Here is a 23673-nt window from a genome sequence, read left to right as displayed (position 1 = left end):
TTAGTCATTATATTAACAGTCTGTTTTCTTAGGAACTTGAGTTAGATAGGCTCGCAAGAAAAACTAATACAATTTCGTCGTATCAGTTACTGAAACAATTATTCATATTCAGTATTCTCTACAAACAAGACTGAAGACTCAAGAGTCAAGACAATTAGGAACGTGAAGCACTCACTCAATTATTATTACTTTCTACTATTCTGCATTTTACTGGGTTAATTGTCACAGTTGTCTTATATCGAAGTACAAATGAGATCAGCTAATAGAACAAAAGTATATATCCTGGAAAATAAAAAATAAAACAATGTGGCATTGAGTACCTAATACCTTGTATTTAAAGCCAGGGGTGCAGCCAGGAAACATTTATATTGAAGGAAGGGGTAGTTACACTGGAATTGAACAAGCACGTCAAATGTGCGATGTGGAAATCTTTTTCCCATAATGCCATTGACGGAATGCCATTGTGCCCTCGTATAAAGTATAATGCGGAATATCTTCAGTTAAAAATGAAGTCATATGATGGCCAACTTTCCCCAGACACATAATATTAACATCTAAGACAAAATACTCCCTTTTGTTTAGAAATTTAGACAGGTAAGATTTGGATAAAATTATATCATTGCCATTACTTTTTTTAATTTAAAAATCAAAATTATACACCAACCTAACTGTATTGAGATAGTGAAATTGCCGTCCAGATGCACATTTGATAGTTTTGCAATTGTCTTTGGTAATTCTCCATCTAATATTGGAACAACACGAAAGCTGAAGTAATCAGATTCAGTTTCTGAATCATCATGTCTAAATTAAACAAAATGGAAATTAATAAATGAAAACATGAAATGCAATGTAAATTTAGATTACGACTTCTACACTAGGAAATAGAAGTATTTTACAAATATTTTAAATAGACAGCTTTTTTGAAATATACTAAATATTTAAAATCCATCATCACATTATATGCCAAATTTAATACAATTTCATAATATACTATATTATACTTTTAAGTTAATACAGATTAGTTATCTGAAATTAAAATTCATTGTAGGGCAGAATTTTAGAATACTAAACATTTGGAAACGACAACCCAATCAATACAATTAAGTTTTGTTGGATTCTGAAGGTCTACGTGCCAAATAGATAATTGATAAATCAAACATAATATTGTAAAATACATTGTCAATTATTTGGACACTGACCTAAAGACACCTAAAAATAATCATAAACACAAACTCAGCATATCAGCACATGGCCAGTCATGATTGTCTGTGATTCAATAAATAGCCCTATTATCCACAGTAGTCAAGATTTTATCAGTCAACATAATAGCAATCTGATATTATTATGGTCTAGAATTCTATTGAGTTATATTCGTTCATACATGAACTCCTAATACAGAAACTGCACTTAGACATGAAATCCGATTAGTCTAGGATGAACCAAAGGACAGCCATGTAAATATATACAAGTACTTAACTAGATGTGGTTTCCTACAGGTCTGAAACATAGTAGGTGTATAATATTAAGGTGGTGAATCATAGCCAGACTTTATATAAATACCATAACATCCAAACACAATGATATATTGTTTTTGTTGTCTCCTCGCTGACATAGTTCAAACAGAGGACTTAAAAAGCTTTACACTTGCCATCGCACATCTGATTACCATGTGCGTATTTGCAAGTTAAAATCCTGCGAGGGGGTTAATTATGTGTGAGAGGATTGATGGACACCTGATTGCAATAAGGGGATTCACAGAACTGGTCCATCTTCCTCCAAAACCAAGTCTAAGTATCTGAATCGAATTACTGGATAACAATTCCCCCACCAGACATGACGAAGTAACCAGACAAGAGGCCAAGGTACACCATATAATATAAAGCCATACGAAAAACATAAAAGACAAACAGGTTGCAAAATTACAATAACTTTAATATTACATCTGACATAATATTTACTTACTTGTAATATATTTTTTGATCAATGATATCTTGCATTGTAAATTCAGTAATACTGTCAGATGCCTCTTCTGTACCCTGAATAATATAGAATAGTATAGTAAAATAGTAAACAAAAGTTATTCTAATATCTTATCTTAGCTTTGAAGTGGATGAAGGTATACGGGATTGAGATATAATTGGATGTGCTTGAAAAAAAGTTGTACAAAAAGCAATGAGGTAATTTGGCTTTGGATTTCCCTAATAGACCACACATGTTATAATCTACTTTTTTGTTTTTAGTCTGTATTTTCTATCACAAAATCTAAAAAAATGAGGCACAACACAACAAGCAATTAGCAAAAGAATACTAGCCACTTACTATTACAACTTTACTTTCATCCTCCACACGTCCAAGTATTCCATGTTGTGGATTACGAGTTACGTTGAAACGAAATCTATCAACATTATCATTTATTTGACTTGGTGGAAGAGAAACTTTCAAAAATCTAACATTGATGACTTGTTTTTGACCTTCTTGTAGTTGCAAACCTTTGTTCACTAACTGCAAATGAAAAAATGAACTATATATTGGAATGTCACATTCACAAAGTGGATAGAGCCTCAGCAGTGAGAGCAAAATAAAATCTATTGTACAACAGACCCCAATGTTACAATCTAGCATGTGGTTTACCCCAATGCAGATCAAATTGACCATTTTAGGGGTGAATAACCCTAGTTGAGAACCCTGGTTTAGAAAGACCAGAATAAGTTTGCTCGGTCAAGGGAAGCACTTAACTTAAAATGGAACATCCAAAAATTCAAAACAAAATGCATTAATCAAAATATCTAAATTGATAAAACACATTGTCAACAAATGAGGGGTAACACATAAATCATCTCACCAAAATCCTATCTAAATCCGGAACATATGTAACATTGAGTCGTATTTTATCGGAATGATATAACTTCTTAATAACAGCAACAAATGGAATCATTTCATTGAAAGCACGAGAAGCATGTTTTGGTTTCACTTTGATAGAAATTCGTCCAGTTTTTAACTCTTCTAATGTGAAAGCATCACCATTTGATATGGTCAATCCATTATCACTGTGATGGAGAAAATATAAAAAAATAAGTTTGCAGTGTATAATATGCTCTTATAAAGTAGGATGTGTTAGTTTTAGAATGTAAAAAAAGTTCAAGAATTCGTATATAACGGTTATGTATGTATACAATAATTAATATTCATGTTTGTTCTAAATGAGAAGTCCTAGCTCCGTTCCCAGCAAAGGGCTGCTTAAGCGAAAATAATTCTCAAAAACTTCCTACCTTCTCCCAACAGTTTTCACTAAAATATTTAAGACTTCCAACCTATAAATACATAATATCTCTCTGCCACACTCAACAAATATTATAGCTCTCTTAGCAAATCTTGGATGTAACACTCTTTCCAGAACTGTGCATATATTAGCAAAAAGTCCCATTGACTCAAAATTTGCGCTGTTTGAAAAAACAGTACTTCATTCTGCTCCCAACTCTGGGCACAAACATTCGACTCAAACTACCAGATGAATTTTCTTATATTTTTTCAATAATGAAATTTTTTGTTCAACACTAGACAAGGAGATTTAAAATAAGACAGTCCGACTCCTTTTCAAAAATGAATGCCGGCCCGAGACCATTCCCCCTACATGTTCAGACATTTTACTTATTTTATGGAAACCTTGTTTAGAGAGTTTCAACAAACAGCAAATAAATTAAGACTTCGCAAAATGTAAAATTGCAAATCTTACTTGTAGAACAATTCAGCATGTTGAATAGGTTTTTCCAGTCTAATCTGTATTTGATTGTTGCTAACATGAACATGGGTTATGTTGACTTGCAAAAAATCAGCTGTTAGTTTCTTTTCTTGAATCCCATCAGTCAAAAGCAATTTATTTATAGAGAAAATTACTCTGACTTTTTGAACATTTATTACACAGGTTATAACCGGTGTTTCGACATTAGCTCCTGACACAGTGAAGGTAAATCTGAAATACAAAAGTTACCTAAATATAATGCATATTTAAAAAATAATGCCAAAAAAAATTGTTTCATAGTCTTGAGTGTAAAATTTTGGAAATGGGAAAAGAAAAGTTGATCACTAAGTTGAAAAATTTCTTATTTTAAATTTAATCACATCAAAATTTAATCAAAATTCAAACTATCCCCCACTAAGAAGCAGCATTATAATATAATGTCAATTTTGAACTTAATCTTCGCAACACTGGTACAAAAAATCGTTAAAAAGATTTATTTCTGATTATACAAAATCTTTAGATATTATAATTTTCAATTTTGACGATCAAAATTGTGGAATGCAAAACTGGCCATAATTCAAATTCAATATAAAAAGTTACATGTGAAAAATTTCGAAATATTACATGTTCCCAAAAACTACTATAATCTTATTTTTTACTTCAGGTTTTAAAAATATGACACAGTCAGAATTAAAGTACAAATAAACTCATACCGGTCTTTTTCAGTATCCTCAACAACTGACGATGAAGTTTTTAAATTATGATACCGAACATGGCCTTGCGATAATTCGTTTTCTGTGAAATTAGATGATCTTATCCAACTTTCTTCCCTTAAATTATCATCGGCAATTTCATGATTGAATGTCTAAAAAATATTTTATTATTCATAATATTTCTAAATGTAGCTATATCCTAGGTCGTTTTGACGAAAATTATTTCAAGTTATTTAATGACACCTCTGTTGCTGGTGCATGAACCTTAAGCTGTAAATGCAAATGCAAGATTTGAGATCTTTTCATTTAAAAAGTTAAGACAGGAGTAGGCAGCACAGTTTTGTACCAGGGGCCAAAAATATGGCCCACCCGGACTCATGTAAGTGTGACGTAAAAAGTTACATTATATCAATAATATTTATAGTGTTACAAAAGCAAAAGTGGATAATAATAAGCCTCCTGCCAGAACGAAATGTAATCGCAATCTCAACAAATTTCTTGAGCTATTTTTAACTGAAACATCAAATTTGGTTTTAGTTTGTTCGTGGTAGCGTCAGGCGGGCCAGATTGAATTACCCAACAAGCCGGATTCGGCCCACAAGTCAGTGGTAGAGCATTGGTCATCTCTTGCAGCTCTTCTATCAATACTACATTTATTTGAGGCTTTAAGTCCTTGGTTTGAGTTCAGATGAGATTTTAAAAGAACATATTATATCCAAAATTTTTATTAGTTTTGAGTATTTAAAATTATACTTATTGAACTATTAAAAGAAGCAAAGTTTAAGTATCTATTCTTGCATTATCTCTGCATCTCTTATTTCGATAAATATATTGCAATGACATCTGATACCCTCATAGACACCAATGACCCTATCAACAAATCATACTTGACAAATAAAACCATATATCCATTGTAACATTATAAAATGACAGCGATGCAACAATATTCAAACAGTCTGCAAAATTGCTTTGGGATTGATTTCTAATGAACTCACTTGCATTTCACCTAAAGATGGATTTTCCTTTATTTGAAAAAGAAGATTTACAGAACCAGGTTCTGCATTTGATGTTACAGCTAGTTGTTCAATTGTGAATATGAAACTACTTTTCTCCAAAAGTGTAATTTCTCTTGTTGTCACTATAGATTGTAATAACAGAAATAGAAATAAAAGAGTACCTACAAATTACCACCAACCACAAATTGGCAGTTGAAGATTAATAAAAAATAAGATCAACTGTATCGAAAAAATATTGGAAATCAGAAATGTATGTTAATATATCCCTAGTATACGGCCTCATGAAAATACCCCGTCCCATTCACTTTTTTATTGACCTTTCATAAATGAGCATAGATGACAATAGCCACATAACAGTAAAAGTGAGAATGACATTTTCAGTGAATAACATGATAAAAATAAACAAATCAAAGCTCAAAGGTTGGGCATCAGTACCGATATGGTAAGACTCAACAGCACACAATTTGCTGGAAAAATATGCAGACGAAAGCTTTCAAGTACAATGGGATAAAAAGATTAAAACTGAGGGCAAAAGAATGGGTCCCATAAATAAAAGTATTCTGATTTAATTAAAGTAAAACAGCAAATTCTTGGGTGAAATATCTGGGTCCCATCAAGCATATGGAAACTTTGAGGGTAGGGTAGGTTATCAAAAAAAGATCATCAATACCTGAAATATTCAACGAAATAGTTGCAATTCTCAACACAGCAGTTGAGGTAGATTGAGAAAGAGTGTTTGAGACTCTCATAACAAGCCTTGCATTTTCAACTTCTCCTTCATCCACGAACACTATATTTCCTGAGTTGATATCTTCCTGAGAGAATTCTATTATTGATTTCCCTAAATTTTTCCCATTTTCAATATGAAAACCACCTCTCTGATTTCCCAATATCGTGTAAATTATTTCAGAAGGAGGGCTGTCAGGATCAGTTGCATTTAAGATATCTTGAGGTAGATGCGTGGACGTGCTTTTAACTGGACGGAATAGATATTGTACAGGGATGTGTAGCGTTGGTGGGTCGTTAACTGGTTCAACAATTATGTTTAAAGAAAAAACAGCTCCATCATTAAGAACTATTCCAGTGCTGACAAATTCAGGTTTCCCTGGGAAATTTCTTATGATATGTTTGCGTTCATTTAAGCTTTTATGTTCCAAGTTCCAAACTACGGTAAAATTGATATAATCATGAGTAGTTTCTGAAGCATCATGACAAAAGTAGAGTTTTTCGTCCGCTAGATCTATGGCGGAAAATTCAAATAGTGTTGCCAGTGATGAACAATCTTGAGAGTTTAATAGAAAACCATGGGAAGGAGGATTTGAAATTACAAACAAAATATCTTCCTTAGTGTCTTGTTTTTCAAATCCTTGGACTGACAATGACAGTTGTTCACTGGTGACCTTTGAACTTTCACCCTCCGTAACCATCAAAGGATGAATTGTTAAATTGACTACTGGTACAACAAATGCTGGAGTGGTCGTGGTTGGTATAGTGGTTGTAGTGGTCCTAGCTGTTGTTGATAACCTTGATTTGGATTTCTTGGAATTGTAGATTGCAAACATTGTTGATACGGCCGAGTTAGCTTCATTGAAATCATCAATGGCCGAATTTTTTTTCGATCGATCGAAATTTACAATTTTCTTGCATCCAGCGGAAACATGCCTCGATAATAAAAAATCTGAAAAACCTTTTCTCCTGTTAAAAGAAACAAAATGAAAATATATGAAAAACTTTTATCAGTTGATAAATAGAACCATGGACCTGCTTATCTTTAAGTAACAGAGACAAAAATATGTAATCTTACAGTGTTTTAAAAAACTTCAATAAATATGAAGCAAAAGAAGGTGGTAACAATAGCAAAATTGATAAAAGACTGAAACGCAGCACCAACATCATGCAATTAGTTAGCTTATGCCATGACCATGACTGCTTTAGAGCATAAATGATCAATTATATAAATATAACAATCATTTAAATTAATGATATACGAGTAATATGACCAGAAGGTTTTTGACAACCTCAATATTATAAGAGGAGTGACTCACAGTAGATTACCGTAAAGCATATTATAACTTTGTAAGTTTGTAAGAGAATCCTATCCTATAGTACACATTTAAGTTATCCATACCTGTGATTAACTCTCAAATTCTTCATGCATCCCGGAAACGCACCACTGACTGTTCCTGTTCCATCACTGCTGCCTAATGAAACAAGGCTGTGTGGCACAGCATCATTTTGCAATAAATTACCAGGTACACCTCCAATATACAAATGTCCAGTCAAATCGAGATTATGGTGTCTTTCTCCTATTACAGTTCCTTTTAATTCTGGTGATGTTTGCTCAACAAATGCCTTTGTGCGTTTCCCATCGACTCTTATGTCTAAGTAGGATGGACTGAAACTAAACCTAAGTAAATAATAACATACAAAGATGAAATTACCAATGGTATTTACCCTATTACAAAATTATTGCTATTTACAGTAATTTGCTTGTAGAATTTACTACATTTTTAGAAAGCAAATCTGCAGTGTACCATACTAAGATGATTTTCACTATCAAACTATGTACAGAATGATAAAAGCCTTTATAACGCCTAAAAACTAACATTGTGGAGCTTATGGCCGAATTTTTGCTATTATTAGAAAATCCAAATAGTTGGGGCCAAAATATAATAAAAGGTCAAGAGTGGAAATTAAAATTTTGAATTCTAAAGTCCTTAGAAGTCCTAAAGTAACCAAGGTGTGTTTCTTCCTGTTCCTAAGTTCCAATTTTTAAAAACAGAGCCACGGGTCGAAAAAGTTTTAGTCAATTTTTGGTGCTCCAGAAGTATGCACACAAAGATGTCGCACAACCTGAATCCTAACCGGTACACACATACTATGTTCAGGTTGTGCGCCATCTTGGTGCGCATACTTCTGGGGGTCCCAATTTTTTAATGGGTTATAGTCTCATTGAAACTCAATAAGTGAGATGAATTGAAAATTTTGAAAGTTTTGGCATTACCGGTATATCATTAATTTATTAGCATTTTATCATTATCCTTGTTAAAAATACTGTTACTGGTGATAAGTCAATAATTAAAGTGACTAAATGATGAAGTTTGGTTTCACCCAATATATTCAAGCATCATAGAATAGTACAATGCTGATTTTAGTCCCCATGGCTTACCCCAGTTAGAAATGACAAAAAAAAACATAAAAACATGTACTGTACCTAACAGAGTGCCATGCTCCGTCATTGATAGGTGATGTTGTATGTAAAGCAACAACGCCTCCCCCACCACCTTTATTCACCGAAGCACCAACAACTCCATCAACCATTTCAAGCCCAATGAATTCACCTCTAAATTTGAAAATCAAAAGTAATGGTTATCACAGTCACAGAACAAAAAAATAAGCATTAAACCGTCAAAAAATAAGATATGTGAAAATACAGCTACAGAAAATCTAATATATGCAGATGTTAAATTTAGTACCATTGTATATCAATATCAGTTTCAAAAATTCATTTTTTCATTGCTTGAAAAGGTATTTGGATGAAGGACTGTATGGTCTACCTAATTTACTTCACAATGTATTTAGCAATTTTGGTATAATGTGTTCGAAATAAAATTTTACTCACACTCGAATAAAGCACTCACACTCACCTTCCACGACCAGCATTATATAAAATAATACCACTTCGTGCGGATGTTTTTAACATGCATTCAAATGTCCCTTCATCTTGTACAGTCCAACGATTCAAGGCAACATAAGATGATGGCGAGTCAAAAGTTATTGATTCAGATCGACTTGCTCTGAAGATCTTAGGACACCCTATAAATTCCAAAAATATTGAAGTTGAAGTACTGCACTTTTCCATCTGCTTTTGTCTACTTTCCGTCTACTTTGGTAGGGGGGTTGCTTTTAACTCATTCAACTAATTTTAATCTACCAGAATATCGGATCACAAGAGCTTGTAGAAACTTGCAATATATTACAATAAAACTATCCATTAATATTCTCATAACATAATATTGAATTGTCTTACCCGAAACAACATGATATAAGATCCTTTCATTTCCAACATTTTTCAGCGGCGTTAGTAGGTCCTTTCCGTTGAACTCCGCTTCCAATAAACAACCACGAAAATATTTTCCCGGCCTTCCTCCATTAGGTAATGTTATATTTCCACCTGAAAATAAGATAAACAATGAAAAAACAAATTTAATTTTGGACATCGTAATATATATTCCTCAAAATAGAGTTTGATCGTGAATAAAAATCATGAGTCTTGATGGTAATAGTACCTAACTGAAAACAGTAATCAGACTTTGATATATTAAAAGGAATAACTAGTGATCAGAAAATGCTTTGATCATGAACCCAAACATCAAATTATTTGATTACATTCATTCATTGACTAATCAGTAAGAAGTGACAGTGATGTAACAATCGAAATTTTTGAAGTCGGTTAGAGATTTTTTTTTTATTCAGACAGATTTCAGATATGGTTGTAAACATTAGTTTGTTTTCAGTTTTTTTTATCCATCTTGTCAATTTGAATTTTAATAGTTTAAATCAAAATGATGGTTATAAACATGTAAACCAGTTTGTATGTGCCAACTTCCAGAAACACAGAGTATCAAATTTTGCAATTGTATGAGAAGTATGAATAAGGAGGAAGTTTTCTGGGGTCAGAGGTCAGGAAAACTTCTTTTGATCTTTTGATAAATAAATATCTGATAATACAATAAAATTTGATCAAATATTTACCTAAGCCACCAAGAAATATTCCGAAGTCTGTAGCAAGTTTTGCCCTCCTGGGATTCGGCACATTAATTTGTCCAGACGTCACATCTCGTCCATTAAGTACTAGTTTGATATTGCTGCCAGATCTGACAACTTTGAACTGATGCCAAATCAAATTATTTAAGGAATCTCTGTCAGATGTTGATAGTACCTCTTCCCCATATCCAAGATCTATTTTGACCTGGGTAAAAAAATTAGAATATACTTCCCTAATAGGAAACTTTCTCAGTATGCGTATCTAAAGCTCCTCTCTTTTTTCTAATTCTATTATAGCCCTGTGGGTGTGTGTGTGCGTGCAAGTGTGAATGAATTGATTCAAGAATTTTAGATGAGTGATCAGTGAACACGTAGCCTACTACTTCTTTTCGGCAATACCTTTCAACTTATATTCTGAACGTTTTAAATCTTATCCAAGGTTCTGTTTACTCTCCTGATTTTCATAATCAGTACCGTATTTATTTATTTGTTTTTATCAATCATTTTATCGCCTTTTATGCTGATTATGGAGTCGAAATAAACTTATCTTATACTCCTGTACCGTTATTTCCATTATCCATACAAAAGATGTATAAATAATCGATATAAAGGTTTCACTCATAAATGTCTCCAAAAAGTTACTTAAAAATAATTCTCTTCCCACATTATCATCATTTCAAAATGACATTTGCCTTCATAATTCAATTTGTTCTGGTACAATGTATAAGTAAGTCAAGTTTTAAGCGATAATTCTGACTTTTTGAGAATGTACTATCGTCCCTTCATTTTGTTATCCCCTATTGTCTTTTTTTGCCCAATATGAGACTATGGTGTTCCATGAAAAAAAAATAACATCATACCTCTAATTTACCATTGACTAATTCAACAATAAGATATTGGGATTGCCCAAGTGCCAGAAAAAGTAATCCATCCGCCGAGCTGGTTTGAAATCTTAGCGAAACGGTTGTCGTATCAAGAGGCCGAGAATTCAGAGATTGGAAAAGAAAACTGTCTCCATGAAATGAAGCTGAAGAATAATATCAAAAAATATCGATGAAGCTATTACATATATTTGATAGAACAATAAAATAAAGAAAATGAAATTTGGTACTTATCTCTGTATCATACAGGCATACAGCAGTACAGCAATGGGCTATACCAAATATCAAATTCAATTAGTCAAAATTCAACTAGAGTGACTGAAAATTATTTACTAATCTTACGCTATGACAGTGGTTTGTTAATTAATTTAATTTTCAATTGTATGTATTGAAGTGATACAGCTGTACAATGATAACAGATAAACTTCACACATACAGACATAAGGTCCTGTGAAAATTTCCTAACATAATAAAAATTGTATAAAAGTTTCGAAGTTACCTAAATAGGCTCCTGAAATCTTAATATGACACAGCAAACACACTACAAGTAGATAACTTGTCCTCATTGTATTTCCATAGTTCTGTAGTTAGGCTATGATTTATAATTCCCATCTGACCACTACCGCAGTACCAGCTGTTATCAAATGCAGAAATAAAACTAAATATGGTACGGTAAGTCTCAAATCAAGTTTAATTTTTCTGACCAGTAAAAAAAAAATAAATATCACGAGCACAAATTACGAGAAAATGATAATGTACAGTTTTACTGGGGAATGCAAGTCGCGGGGAACCAAAGCTGGTTATCTAGCAGCGACACCCAAAGTACTACTGTTATAATCAGATGAACAATAAAAACAAATGCGTTGAGCAATTGTTTACAGAGGGGGGGGGCAATTCTTTTTATATTTTGAATGTTAAGGGGCTGTTTTTTCTGATTGGGCACTAGTGGCAAAATTCATTATTATACAAGGGAAATTGTTATTCAAGTGAATTAGGATTTGATCAAAAATTATAGAGCATGCATGAACATAGCAGCAATACAATATTAATATAACTTAAATTCGTAAGGAAATTAACTTAGTCTTTTTTCATTTACCCATAGTCATCAAGTAGATGAATCTTTAATCGCTCACTGAATGTTGCTAGTGAGTTTTCTTTAATATTAGACGGAATTTTTTCCCCAAGTTAGAATGCCTTCTGTTTCGAGCAACTTTTTTGCTAATGGAAATAAGCATCGATGCATGAAATAAGTCTTTTTTGTAACACTCATTGTGGCATGGCTATGAACGGTTGGATTTTTTAGTATAAAAGTTATGAAATATTGGGGGTAGCATATGATTCTCGAAGCGATACATAAATTTGGCAATTTCAGAATAGATAGCTTTCAGTTGTAATACTCCACACTACTTGTATAAAAGTGAGTTATGAACATGCTGTGATTCTGCAAATAGCATGCAGCGAATTGCCTTGTTATGCAGAATTACTAGCAGACTAGTGGTTATAGTGTCGTTTTATTAGTATCTCCCCAACTGATAATGCCACATTTCAGATGAGAGAACTGATATAAGACAATACAATTTTCAATGCATCGATACCGAGGATTATACAGTTATACGTAATTTGTAGGTGACTGTGAAGCTTTTTTACATACAGACATAAGTGATCAAGGATAGGATAGGATTTACATATTTATCCCGGGGGAGAGGAAAGCCGATAAGATGGCTTATCCATATGGCGAACCACGGCCTCTCGTCCGGTTACCATTCCAAGTCGGGTATGGGATTAGTTTTACTGTATTGTTTGTTTTCGGAAACATGGACTTGGTGGTGGAGTAAGCCGTAACCGACCAGCGGTTACGTGAACCACCCAACGACGGCGAGGAGTCCAGCAATCCTCTCGCACATAACCATCCCTGCATGGGATTCGAGCCTGCGAACCCACGCAGAGTAATTAGAGGTGCGGTGGCGAGCGTATTCCTAACGCTTAGCCCGTTGAGCCACACCGTCGCGCCCAATACCAAAATAAAACAACGACAGAACTGCTGTTCCACTCTATTTACTGATTTACTCCTCTCCATCTGAATAATAGCTGGGGCATGTTCACTAAACTACTTAAGTTAATATTCGTGTCACAATCATTTTTGCATATGGTATTCCTAACACCCACCTGGCTTCGCCATCAAAATATTACGTCACTACGACCTCAAAATCCCTTTAACGAGCTTGGCGAAGTAGATATAGCATAGTTACGATTGCCTGAAATGACATCTTCGCAAAACGATGAAGAACTCATCAACGCCAGCGATCTCTCTCATATCGGGATCGTTAGGGCGAGAAAACGAGAGAAAGAGCTTGCTCGATTTCGCGTAATCGTGTGCGCGTCTTGGATGACTTGGAGTGGACGGGTGGTTAGGGACTGTTGGGGTGACGTAATTTTTGAATGAAGTAGTCAGCTTATAGCATATATGATTGTTAGATGAATGTGATGTTACCGTATGTTGCTAATTTGTAGATTGTCTCTGACTTGTAAGTCACTCGTTCACCCTTCAGCTTCAGCGCCCACGTGAATGAAGATGCGTTAAAAATCTCTATATGTTTTTATTCGTAAATTTCCACAACACACAGAATACTAATCTTAAAACATTTATCCACACTAGCTTTGAATGGTTTACAATTTACATCGTCTTCTCTCTATCGAAAGATATCGGAGTCGTATTTATACGTTGATCATAAATCCAATTAAATGCTGTAAACGTGAGCTCGAGATTCACGTTTTAACAGAAACTCCTATTATCTCAATAAGGGTAATTAGGTACATCGTACGGATGGGAACTTAGAGATAATTATTTCAATCAGTGCCAAAGGTCTTGAGAATATAGATTTTAATTTGATAATGACTGGATGGAACCTGTTATGTTCTTAAACCTGGTGTAATTTGATTCCTACGAAAGTCTTTGTTCGAATTTTGGGAAAAAGTAACTTTGTTTTCATATTTTTAACATGAAATGGGGTACATTTGGGGGTTAGTTGCTATAAGCTCAGGGTTTAGGAATAACATATGCAAAAATGACTGTTCCACGCCAACTAGAAGTAGCCTACGTACGTCGCGTTGCGAACATGACCCCATCAGCCAGTAGGCCTACGCAATCTTCTGATCTCAGTAAACTCTGATGCTACAGCAGTACAGTGTTTTCGTTTTCTTAAACCAGAGTAAAGAGCTCAAACTGACGCTGCGATTAAGAGATTGAAGAACTTAACGCATGACGTCAGTATATGGTGGCGTCACGTATTTACAAAATTGTAGTTTGAAATTTGGTACTAGAGATCACTTCTCAATCGGCCCCGCGCGACCACATAGGAGGAAATGCTCGAAGATTTTCCGGATTGTGGCGTAATAAAAATGTGCAACAGTTTGTAAATGAAATTAACAAAATTTTTTGGCTCGCTAATTGATTGTTGACTTGTTGAAAATAGATATCATTGAAAGCGATTTTTCATCCTAGATTTCATTTCAATTTGGAAAGAAAGAGATGACCCTATGGATAGGTTTTCTTTTGGTATATTATGCCCAGAGCGAATGTAAGAATTCCACATTTGTTCTGCGTTCCGTCCAGCATAACCGATATGCGGCGAATTATTGCTCCAGATTTTAACTATTCGATATTGGAGATAATGATAACGACCCGAGCAAATGTGAATTGACTGATCCGCAACAGCCTGTCTCATCTGAAGATGCAAAAGTTTTATGTGCAGAAAATAGGGAACTGATACAGATCGGCGGCCAAAAGTCAATTCTGAAGTAAAATGTGCGAATAACACAGAAAACAAAGAACTGGCCGAATCGACAATTCCGTTAGTTTTGTACACTTAATAACATTACATATAGATTGATATTAATTACGTATTATTGAAATATCGGGATATCTGCAATGTCAAATATCGGCGTAATGGTATTGGCGAATGACAGGTATCTGTACATCTCTACTACATATATCTTAAAATTTCCGTAGTCTAAAGATTTCTGGCTTTACGAAAAAAATCCTCGTCGGGCCGTCTGTATTAATTAAAAGTCAATGGTCGAACTAGGAAACGAAATTGCGGAGCAAAAGGAATACATTGATAGAATAATTTGTGTGATTTTTACCATCTGAATATGCGGAGAGTTCGGAAACGGACGTTCCAACAAAACTTTGTTTCATTCCTGTCTAGTTACAGGCATGACCTCACGTAGTTACGAAACTATAATTTAATTTGGTACCGAAGATCACTTGTCAATCGGCATTACTCGGCCACGGTGACCGTACATTTGAACCCATGTGTATATCCGCAATAATATGTACGTGCAATTGTCGTGGGTTCAAATGTATTGGAACCCTCGGCCATATATATAGGAAAATCTCGAATATTGTACAGAATATCACGCAATAAATATGTGAAACAATTTGTAAATAAAATTAGCAAAGTTTTAAACAAACTTATACAGCACATTGACTTGATGGTTGATTGTTGGCTTGTTGAAAATGAATGTCATTCAAAATAATTTTTCATTAACTAAAAAGAGAAGAGCTCTTTCATATGTGACGACCCTAACTGATCTATAATGAGATGCGGCGGCTAGGGTTTTGTTGTTTATCAATTCTGAAAAAAACATCGTGTTTTAAAACAAGAGCTTGTTTTAAATCATTTTTTTTTTTAGTATTTTTTATTGAAATATCCCTTGCATCGCCGCGAAACTACGCCAAAACGTTGCATTCTGGCGACTGCACACGTAGCCGGAATTATAATTTCAAAAATGTAAGTAAAAATACCTATTTTGACTTTTACTTCTATTGCGTACATTTATCGCCAAGTTTTATATCACTAACAAAGTCATAAGGTTTCAACCGAAATGTTTATCCGAGATATCAGAGAGACGTCTTGAGTAAAGAAATACATTAAACTTAGCTCACGAGACTACTACAAAAGCAATTAGATCAATGGCAGCCTTCGGCAAAACGAGTAGGTTGCGATAATAAAAATAGCTTATATCGGCAGCAATTTACTGATATAAACGATGAGACACCCTGGCCTAGCCTATGCTAATTGTAAGAATCTTCTGATGCAAAGACGCCACAATCAATCTGTTATGACGCATAATATGGATTTCGAGTTCATGTATTGGCATTTTTCTCATAAAATGAAGGCATTATTACGGTTAATACTGTTCAGTTAATTTACGCTTAGCATACTTTGTTTTTAAGGTTGAAGTGATAGAGTTTTTCAAGGTTATACAATCGTAAATATATAATACTACAATACAATCTGATTTATTCGATCGCATTTCAGTTTTCGCAAAGTGGTTTCGTCGTAGCAGGGTCTTTAACGTAATGGCTTATCGGTTGCGGCTTACTGCGCAAACCACTGAACAACAGCTTTAGAACGTGTGTATCAAAAAGTCACTTTGGTGAGTATGAGCCTCTATCGATATTTATGAGGATTTGAAGATTTTATTGCAAATAAGAAGCGCTTGGCAAGTTTTTACATCCATTTTTCTTCAACATATTTTATACAAAAATCAAATAGTACAGCCATTTTGAGCAAAACAGGCAAAAAAACTTCCTTCAAAACAAGTGTTTTGAAACAATTCTTTTTGAACAAATCCTTAGCGGCGGCAATAATTGGTTGCATCTGGGTACGAAACCAAGCTTCTGAAAAGAGGATTTTATCAAGAATAACTTTCCATAAATGGAAAAATTATGCCGACGTAGACGTTTTGAGTAGAAGAAGATGTAGAAGATGCGCATCATGCTAAGCGTTGGGAATACGCTCGCCACCGCACGTTTGATTACCCTGAATGGCTTCGAATTACACGCGGGATGGTTATGTGCGAGAGAATTGCTGGACTCCTCGCCGCCGTAGAGTGGTTTAGGTAACCACTGGTTGGTTACGGCTTCTTCCAACTCACAATCTGATTTACATGCTCAAAACCATTAGTTTTAATTAAATATACAACCACGCGCCGATTACAGGTACTGATAGTTCATTTCAGCCAGGTCTATCGCAGATTTTCGGGAACTAATTTTTATTATTTAATCTAAAGCTCATCGGAAAACATAATGACAATTAAAATGCTTCATTCACAACTAATTTTTGGAAACACAACTGAAATCTGACTAATGACATTAAAAACCGCGAGAATGAGGCAGTGTCCACAACAATGCTTGAATATTTGTCTGAGCGAACAAGGTGTCTGAGCGGATGTAAAAATTACAATTATTACGCCATCGTTGACATTTTACTAATTGGTCATTGTTACGGAAAGAAGCAAGGAAATCGATGCTCGCGGAAATCTATATCTGTGTAAGCCTGAATGCTCAAAGCTAAAAAATTATCCGTTAGATGACGCACCTAACGACATCATGCGTAACGAACAAAATAACCGCTCAAGTCAAAGGGGATTTTTGTGCAAATCTGCTATTTTACGGTTTTAGCCGAGATTTTGAACTCATTCTGTCGCTTGTAAACGACTCGTTTATATATTATTTTTGAAGTTTGCTGCTGTTAGACGAAAACTTTTCAAAGGGAGAAGCATAGCAAAGTTAGATCTGTTGGACTTGAAATCCTGACAGAAAGTCAATACTGCAATATTTTTTGAAAACAAAATGCAAAAGGAGGTTTATCTAGTTGTGGTGTCAATATTGGAAGGTAAATTCATCTCATTCATTTCATTTTTGTTAATTTGCAAAAAAATATTTTTGAAACCTTTAAGTGGCTAATCCACTAACTTTAGACCCCAACCTCTGAACTTTTGACTTTCTAGTACCGTATTCCAAATACTGAAATATTGAGATAAACAATTGGCTTGTTTTTATTCCAGTATTATCCAAAGAAAATATTGATATGCACAATTGGCTTGTCTTCAACATCGTGCCATATTTTAAGCAGGTGTATTAATTATTCAGCATAAGTCAGGTCGATCAGAAATAAAAAGTGTCATTTTTAATAGTTCTGTGGGCCATGGCCCACTGGTTGAGAACCAGTGTTCTAGTCAGTTTGTATGAATAAATTTTTAACTTATTTTTTAATATTTTTCAGGCCGTAACTTTCCTAAAAGGCCGAAACATCAACTTTTAGTGGAGTGCAAATTTGATGGGGAGCAACTTTCTACTGATCCTATCGACCATGCAGATACACCAGACTTCACTACTGAACTCGCTTGGGAACTTGATAAGAAGGCTCTCCATCAGCACAGGTACAAACTTGTTTTCTTGGTGATAATCAACGAACGAAATCTTTATTTTACAGTTGCAAAAGATATAATAAGCTATTATTATTAATCACTGTATATATCTAGTTGTTAGTCCTTGATATTATTCTGTTCTTCTAACTATTCCTTAACAACACTTTCTTTCCCATCATTATCTTTGGTACATCAATGTCAAATAATTAGCCTCATGAAAATCAACGAAAATTACCATTAGATCAATGAAAGCTCATAATGTGAAAAATATTAACTTATATACCTGTTGCTGCTATGGCCATGACTGCCATTCACTTCTCATTACTAATGATGGGTATAACAAGTCAATTTATCGACCCTAATCTATTATGACAAGAGTCAACTAACCAGATATCTAAAGCAAATCTTGGTAACGTACCATCCATGGCTTCATTAATGCCTGTTTAAAACTTTGTCAAGCTTTCTTGGCAAGTTTTCAAGTTTGATGAAAAGTGTTCCATTAGAAAGATTTATTTTTTCTAGTCTATTTCAATTTGAGATTGCAAATATACTTGTAATTTGGATGAACTGTTTAAAAATTAGTCAAATGTTCATATACATTCATACATGATGTTTATTTTGCCATATTTTTTTCAATAAAACTTAAAAGCTAGCTTACGGTAGATTGAAGTCTTGAAAAAAGAAAGGTATTGGCCACAGTTCACCAGCTATTATAGTCTTTGATTTGACTTGATCCAAATCCTAATTGATGTCATTCAGGAATATCATGTTCGCATTGCTCTGCAGATTTTTTATTTTTTAATCGGCTTCCTATTTTGCCCAATAATTGTTACTATTGATTTTTCTAAGATTCTCAATATTTATGCATAGTTCTCAAAGTTGTCTCATGTTTGTTTCTTTTTCTAAGAATGCAACGCACACCTATAAAACTTCAGTGTTATGCCGTAAACACAACTAACGGAGTTCGGGAACAGATTGGATATGTGCTGTTAGATCTTCGACTAGCTCAACAAAATCCACAGGTATAGTATATCAGAATAACTAATTGTAATTGAAACTTTTAAAATACTTTTTCTGTTGTTTCTTTCTCAAGCCTAGTAATAAATTTAGGAATTGATTTATGAAGTGACTCAGAAGAAAAAAAAACATAGTTTTCTTAATTCTTCCCACAAAAATGAAGAACTTATTTCACCATTGATCTTATAATTGTGTAGGATTGTACTCAAAAATTCCAGTAATTCATGTTCTTTCTAGACTATGTTCCAAATGACCTGGTTTTTTTTTTGGTGTGCTTGAAATGTTCATCAAAAACATTGGTATAAAATATATCATAGAAGAAGGGTATTGTGTTCATAATTTGATAAACTCTTATTTGAATACAAATGTCTTAAAAAATGGAATATTATTCATTCTATAACATTATGTTGAGTGTGCGAGCTTCATTTTTACACCACGGATCATTACGATAAAACATCAACTCAAATACAGTTTCCCGTCAGTGGGGATCAAACCCATAATATAGTTGTTTCATATTTTAAAAATATACTTTATAAAATTTTATTTTCAAAACCTCTAAATTAATATTATAAATTAAATATTGAAAATATATATTTTAGGCTGTAAGAATAAATTTGTGATAAAATATTGTGAGCCACCAAAATTTCTGGTTGTTCTGACTCCATATCTGGCTCTCCGTTCTTCATATCAAGGCTGAGATATATGGATACCGGTAACTTTTGTAGCTGCTAATTTTTTGGATTTAATATCAAGTTCTGTGTAATATTTCTCAAAATGTTTCATCATGACATTGAACTATGATACCTACTGCATTGGAAGTGAAACATCATACTATTATTACATTTTTTCTTATATTCACAGGCTCCAAAATGGTACAACTTACTAAGTAGCAAATACTCTCGACTGAAACCTGCCATCAAAATAGGAATGGCTTTGGAAGATGATCAACCAACTCAAGACAATACATTCAAGGCTCGTGATGCCCCACCAAGACCAGGAAAAGGTGTTTTTGGCCTTGCATATACATTTTGAATACTTTTTATAGTGTATAAATGTATACAGCTTTTTACAATTATACTCCACTATGCAATCACTATTTGAATTTGTAATTAAATATATCTGATAGGCATGCATGCATATACTGTTCGCGTTAACTTTAGCCAAAATCAAAAATTTCTTCTCAGAATGTAATATTATCAGTGCCTTTAAAAATATACAACCGTTTTATATTCTTCTTCTTGACTTTGATGATCATATTCATATATATGGCTGTATCTGTCCCTTGTGATATGATGACTGTATTTTATGTGATGCAATAATGAATATTTTAAACAGAACAGTTTAAATTGGTCTTAGTAACGTACAATTAAAATACAATTTCATATTTCAGTTGTTTCATCTGCTGGTGATCTTGAAAAAGAATTAGTTGCAAAATTAAATGAAGAAGAAGGTTATTTTCAGATTGGTCCTTCTGACAACTGTTACGATATGTTTGTTTTGTCTGTGACAATCGCATTTGCTGCTAACTTGGAGCAAGTGAGGGATTTTTTTCATCATATACATCAATTGTTCTTAGTTTATTTTATGCAAAAATCGATTGTTCGATGAGTTGGCCAATTAGTCACTGAGTGAGGAGTTTCATTGAACAATGGAGGGCTTTCCCCCAAAAGGATGAATCTTTAGTAGGCTACTAGGCTCCTTTGATAAAATAAGCCACTTAGCTAGCTAGAAAATTTATTTTTGTGATTTTTAAACTTCTGTAAATATATAGAGTGGGTAACGTATCCATAGGACGACAATGGCCAACGAGTCCATGCATCTGAAAACATAATTTATAACTGGTTAACTAATCTCATACCCAACATGGACTGGTAACCGGATGAGATGCCCTGGTTCGCCATACGATTAAGTCTGTTTTTTTGGGTCCACCCTGTTTAATTTTTTCATTTAGGTTGAATGAAAATTATTAAAAACTTTGGTAATATCAGTACTTCATATTTCAGCTAATTCCTTCGGACAAGAGAATAAATGCTGCCGGCAATGCAGGATATTTTTTTTATTACACACTGTTGGGAAATGATGTGGCTAATGATCCATTTCCCGATCTTTTGAATCCTGAATTTGTTCCTGAAAGAGCTTCAGTCAGAATTAGGAGTTCCGTTAATATTCTTAGATTGTATCTCGCATCTCAGGTAACTTTGTTTATAGAATTTGTTTATACCAAGCTCGAACCATCATATACATATTAACACAACCATGTGTGTCTTCCAGCATGTCAATAATTATTTTACCCTGGGTATGTTTGTACCAGGGCTCGGTAGCCGTTCGAAATCACAGTGGCTCTAGTTCCAGAATCACAGTATATTCAAACAATTCCAATTTCAATTCCAATTTTTATGTCAGAGCTGGTCCCCGGCTCTATAGCCGTTTGTGTTTGATCACTAACATGACACATCAGCCTGAATGCGGTTTCGCTTAAGCGGTATTCAAAATTGTGATATAAGGGTATAACATTTAAAAAAAATAAGACGTTCAAATATATAAATTCAGGACCTCCAGAAGTATGTGCACCAAGAACATAGCACAACCTGAACATAGTAGGTGTGTACCGGTTAGGATTCAGGTTGTGTGACATCTTGGTACGCATACTTCTGGAGCACCTAAATTCAACTTCAAACTATTATTATTATTATTATGAATTGAAATTTATAAGCAGAAAAGGATAGTTTTCATTATTTATATTAGATATCAGAAAAATATAAATGTCACGAAATAATTATGTCAGGAGCTGGAGCCATTAAAATTTCTGGCAGGTCCGGCTCCAGCTCCATAAAATAGGTTAAGCTGAGCTCCAGCCCCATCAGAATGTCAGGGCTCCATGGTTCCAGGATTCCACTCTGGCACCCAGCTCTGGTTTGTACACATGCCCTAACTAGGACATGATGAGGATGGGAGTCATTTTTTGCTTTCCTAATTTAGTCGTATCATTGATTACTACTAGGCAAATCTACCATAATAATTTTTAATTGTCATGAAATAATATGAGTTTATAAGCAAAACCGCATGTCATTTTTGGCTTTGACCACATGAAATTCCCTTATCTACCTATTTGAAAAACCAACCGCCTCTTAACAATTTCAGGTTGACTCATATTTTGACTCTGAATATGGGTTGAAAAAATTTGACGTAGACTTGTAACTACAAGATAACCATATTTCGGCATTAATTTACAAACCTCACGACGTCGCTGAATTTTTGATTTCAACTCCAGATGTTCATAATTCCAACTTCTGACAGCAAAAAAGTTTATAATATTAATTTTGACCCAAACTTAAAACTCCAATATTCCATTATTCCTTTTTCAGTCTGGTTTGCAAGTTCATCTGTGTTCCGGCGATCAATCTTTGGGAAGTGCTGAAATCCCACTCAATGCATTACTTAAAAAAGGAAGCAAAGAAATTGAAATTAAACCAGTCATAACAGAAGGAGCGTTTACACTCTGCCCTCCCAATCTTATGCGACAGCAATTAGAAGGAAACGTGGAGGCGAAAGTTGGTGTGTCAATAAGTTTAAGAAGGGAAGAAATATCTTCAGATTCTGTACAGGTACTGAAAATAATTATCTGTTGTGTAAGATGTGTTGCTTTGTTATGTGTTCAGAATTTGTGATCGACTTTGTGGGTTAACCTTACCTGTTGTACCAAATGGTCTTGTACAATCCCTTCGCCGACGAGAAGATATAAAACAGTTTAAATAATAATAATATACATTAGGAATCAATTGTATTCTATATAATATATTCTTTACTTTAAGAATAATAAAATAATAATTTCTTGTAATTGCCATTTGAAGATTATTAGGAATCAATTGTATTCTATATAATATATTATCTACTTTGAGAATAATATAATAATATTTTCTTGTAATTGCCATTTGAAGGATTAGTCAAAAATATGGAACATTGAACTTATGATAACGTTATGTGTAATAATCGATTCAAATGTGTTAGAGCCCAGCGTTTATGTGAAATCAAATTCAATCACATAAATATAAATTGATGTTGGAGAACTCCGTGGCATGGAAATATTTCCAATATATTTCATATTCCAAATTATTTTTAATCAATATTTTAATCATAGTTTTTTTAATCAATAATTTTTCAAGTGAGGTTATCACTGATCACAAGTAAAAGAGGAGATACTTTAGCATGCCACTTTTTGATAATTTTTAAACAAAAGTATACATGCAAAATGAATCAAAGTGCTCCATACAGAGCCTCAGGGCTCTATTAGAGAAACCTAGGGGAATAACAACATAAATAAA

General features: G+C 33.8%; 2 protein-coding genes across 4 annotated transcripts in view; one reads left to right on the top strand and one right to left on the bottom strand.

Moving 5' to 3' along the window:
• The window catches only part of LOC120345326 (chondroitin sulfate proteoglycan 4-like), a 33272-nt gene extending 19836 nt beyond the window's left edge, over window positions 1–13436 (bottom strand). Inside the window, exons 1-17 of one of the 2 annotated variants that reach the window (XM_039414734.2) lie at window positions 13283–13424; window positions 12213–12334; window positions 11616–11750; window positions 11096–11262; window positions 10224–10440; window positions 9499–9642; window positions 9116–9284; window positions 8683–8811; window positions 7597–7875; window positions 6139–7163; window positions 5448–5590; window positions 4453–4604; window positions 3734–3970; window positions 2843–3047; window positions 2320–2502; window positions 1963–2036; window positions 665–801 (exon numbers count right to left, since the gene is read on the bottom strand). In XM_039414734.2, the coding sequence (XP_039270668.2) occupies window positions 665–801; window positions 1963–2036; window positions 2320–2502; window positions 2843–3047; window positions 3734–3970; window positions 4453–4604; window positions 5448–5590; window positions 6139–7163; window positions 7597–7875; window positions 8683–8811; window positions 9116–9284; window positions 9499–9642; window positions 10224–10440; window positions 11096–11262; window positions 11616–11682 (3328 nt within the window). In that variant the 5' untranslated portion in view covers window positions 11683–11750; window positions 12213–12334; window positions 13283–13424. Of the gene's footprint in view, window positions 1–664; window positions 802–1962; window positions 2037–2319; window positions 2503–2842; window positions 3048–3733; window positions 3971–4452; window positions 4605–5447; window positions 5591–6138; window positions 7164–7596; window positions 7876–8682; window positions 8812–9115; window positions 9285–9498; window positions 9643–10223; window positions 10441–11095; window positions 11263–11615; window positions 11751–12212; window positions 12335–13282 lie in introns of both variants that reach the window. The other variant, XM_039414733.2, reaches the window with a different exon arrangement.
• A 4037-nt stretch (window positions 13437–17473) lies between these two features.
• Window positions 17474–23673, top strand: part of LOC120345349 (centrosomal protein of 120 kDa-like) — a 46969-nt gene continuing 40769 nt past the window's right edge. The window contains exons 1-7 of one of the 2 annotated variants that reach the window (XM_039414768.2): window positions 17474–17799; window positions 18190–18346; window positions 19242–19356; window positions 20213–20354; window positions 20742–20887; window positions 21355–21543; window positions 22717–22956. In XM_039414768.2, coding sequence (XP_039270702.2) covers window positions 17757–17799; window positions 18190–18346; window positions 19242–19356; window positions 20213–20354; window positions 20742–20887; window positions 21355–21543; window positions 22717–22956 — 1032 coding nt within the window. In that variant the 5' untranslated portion in view covers window positions 17474–17756. The remainder of the gene's footprint in view (window positions 17800–18189; window positions 18347–19241; window positions 19357–20212; window positions 20355–20741; window positions 20888–21354; window positions 21544–22716; window positions 22957–23673) is intronic. The other variant, XM_039414767.2, reaches the window with a different exon arrangement.

Source organism: Styela clava, chromosome 8 (assembly GCF_964204865.1).
Source record: "Styela clava chromosome 8, kaStyClav1.hap1.2, whole genome shotgun sequence".
NCBI lineage: Eukaryota > Metazoa > Chordata > Ascidiacea > Stolidobranchia > Styelidae > Styela > Styela clava.
The sequence above is the reverse complement of the archived record's forward strand: the minus strand, read 5'-3'. Positions and strand labels throughout refer to the sequence as shown.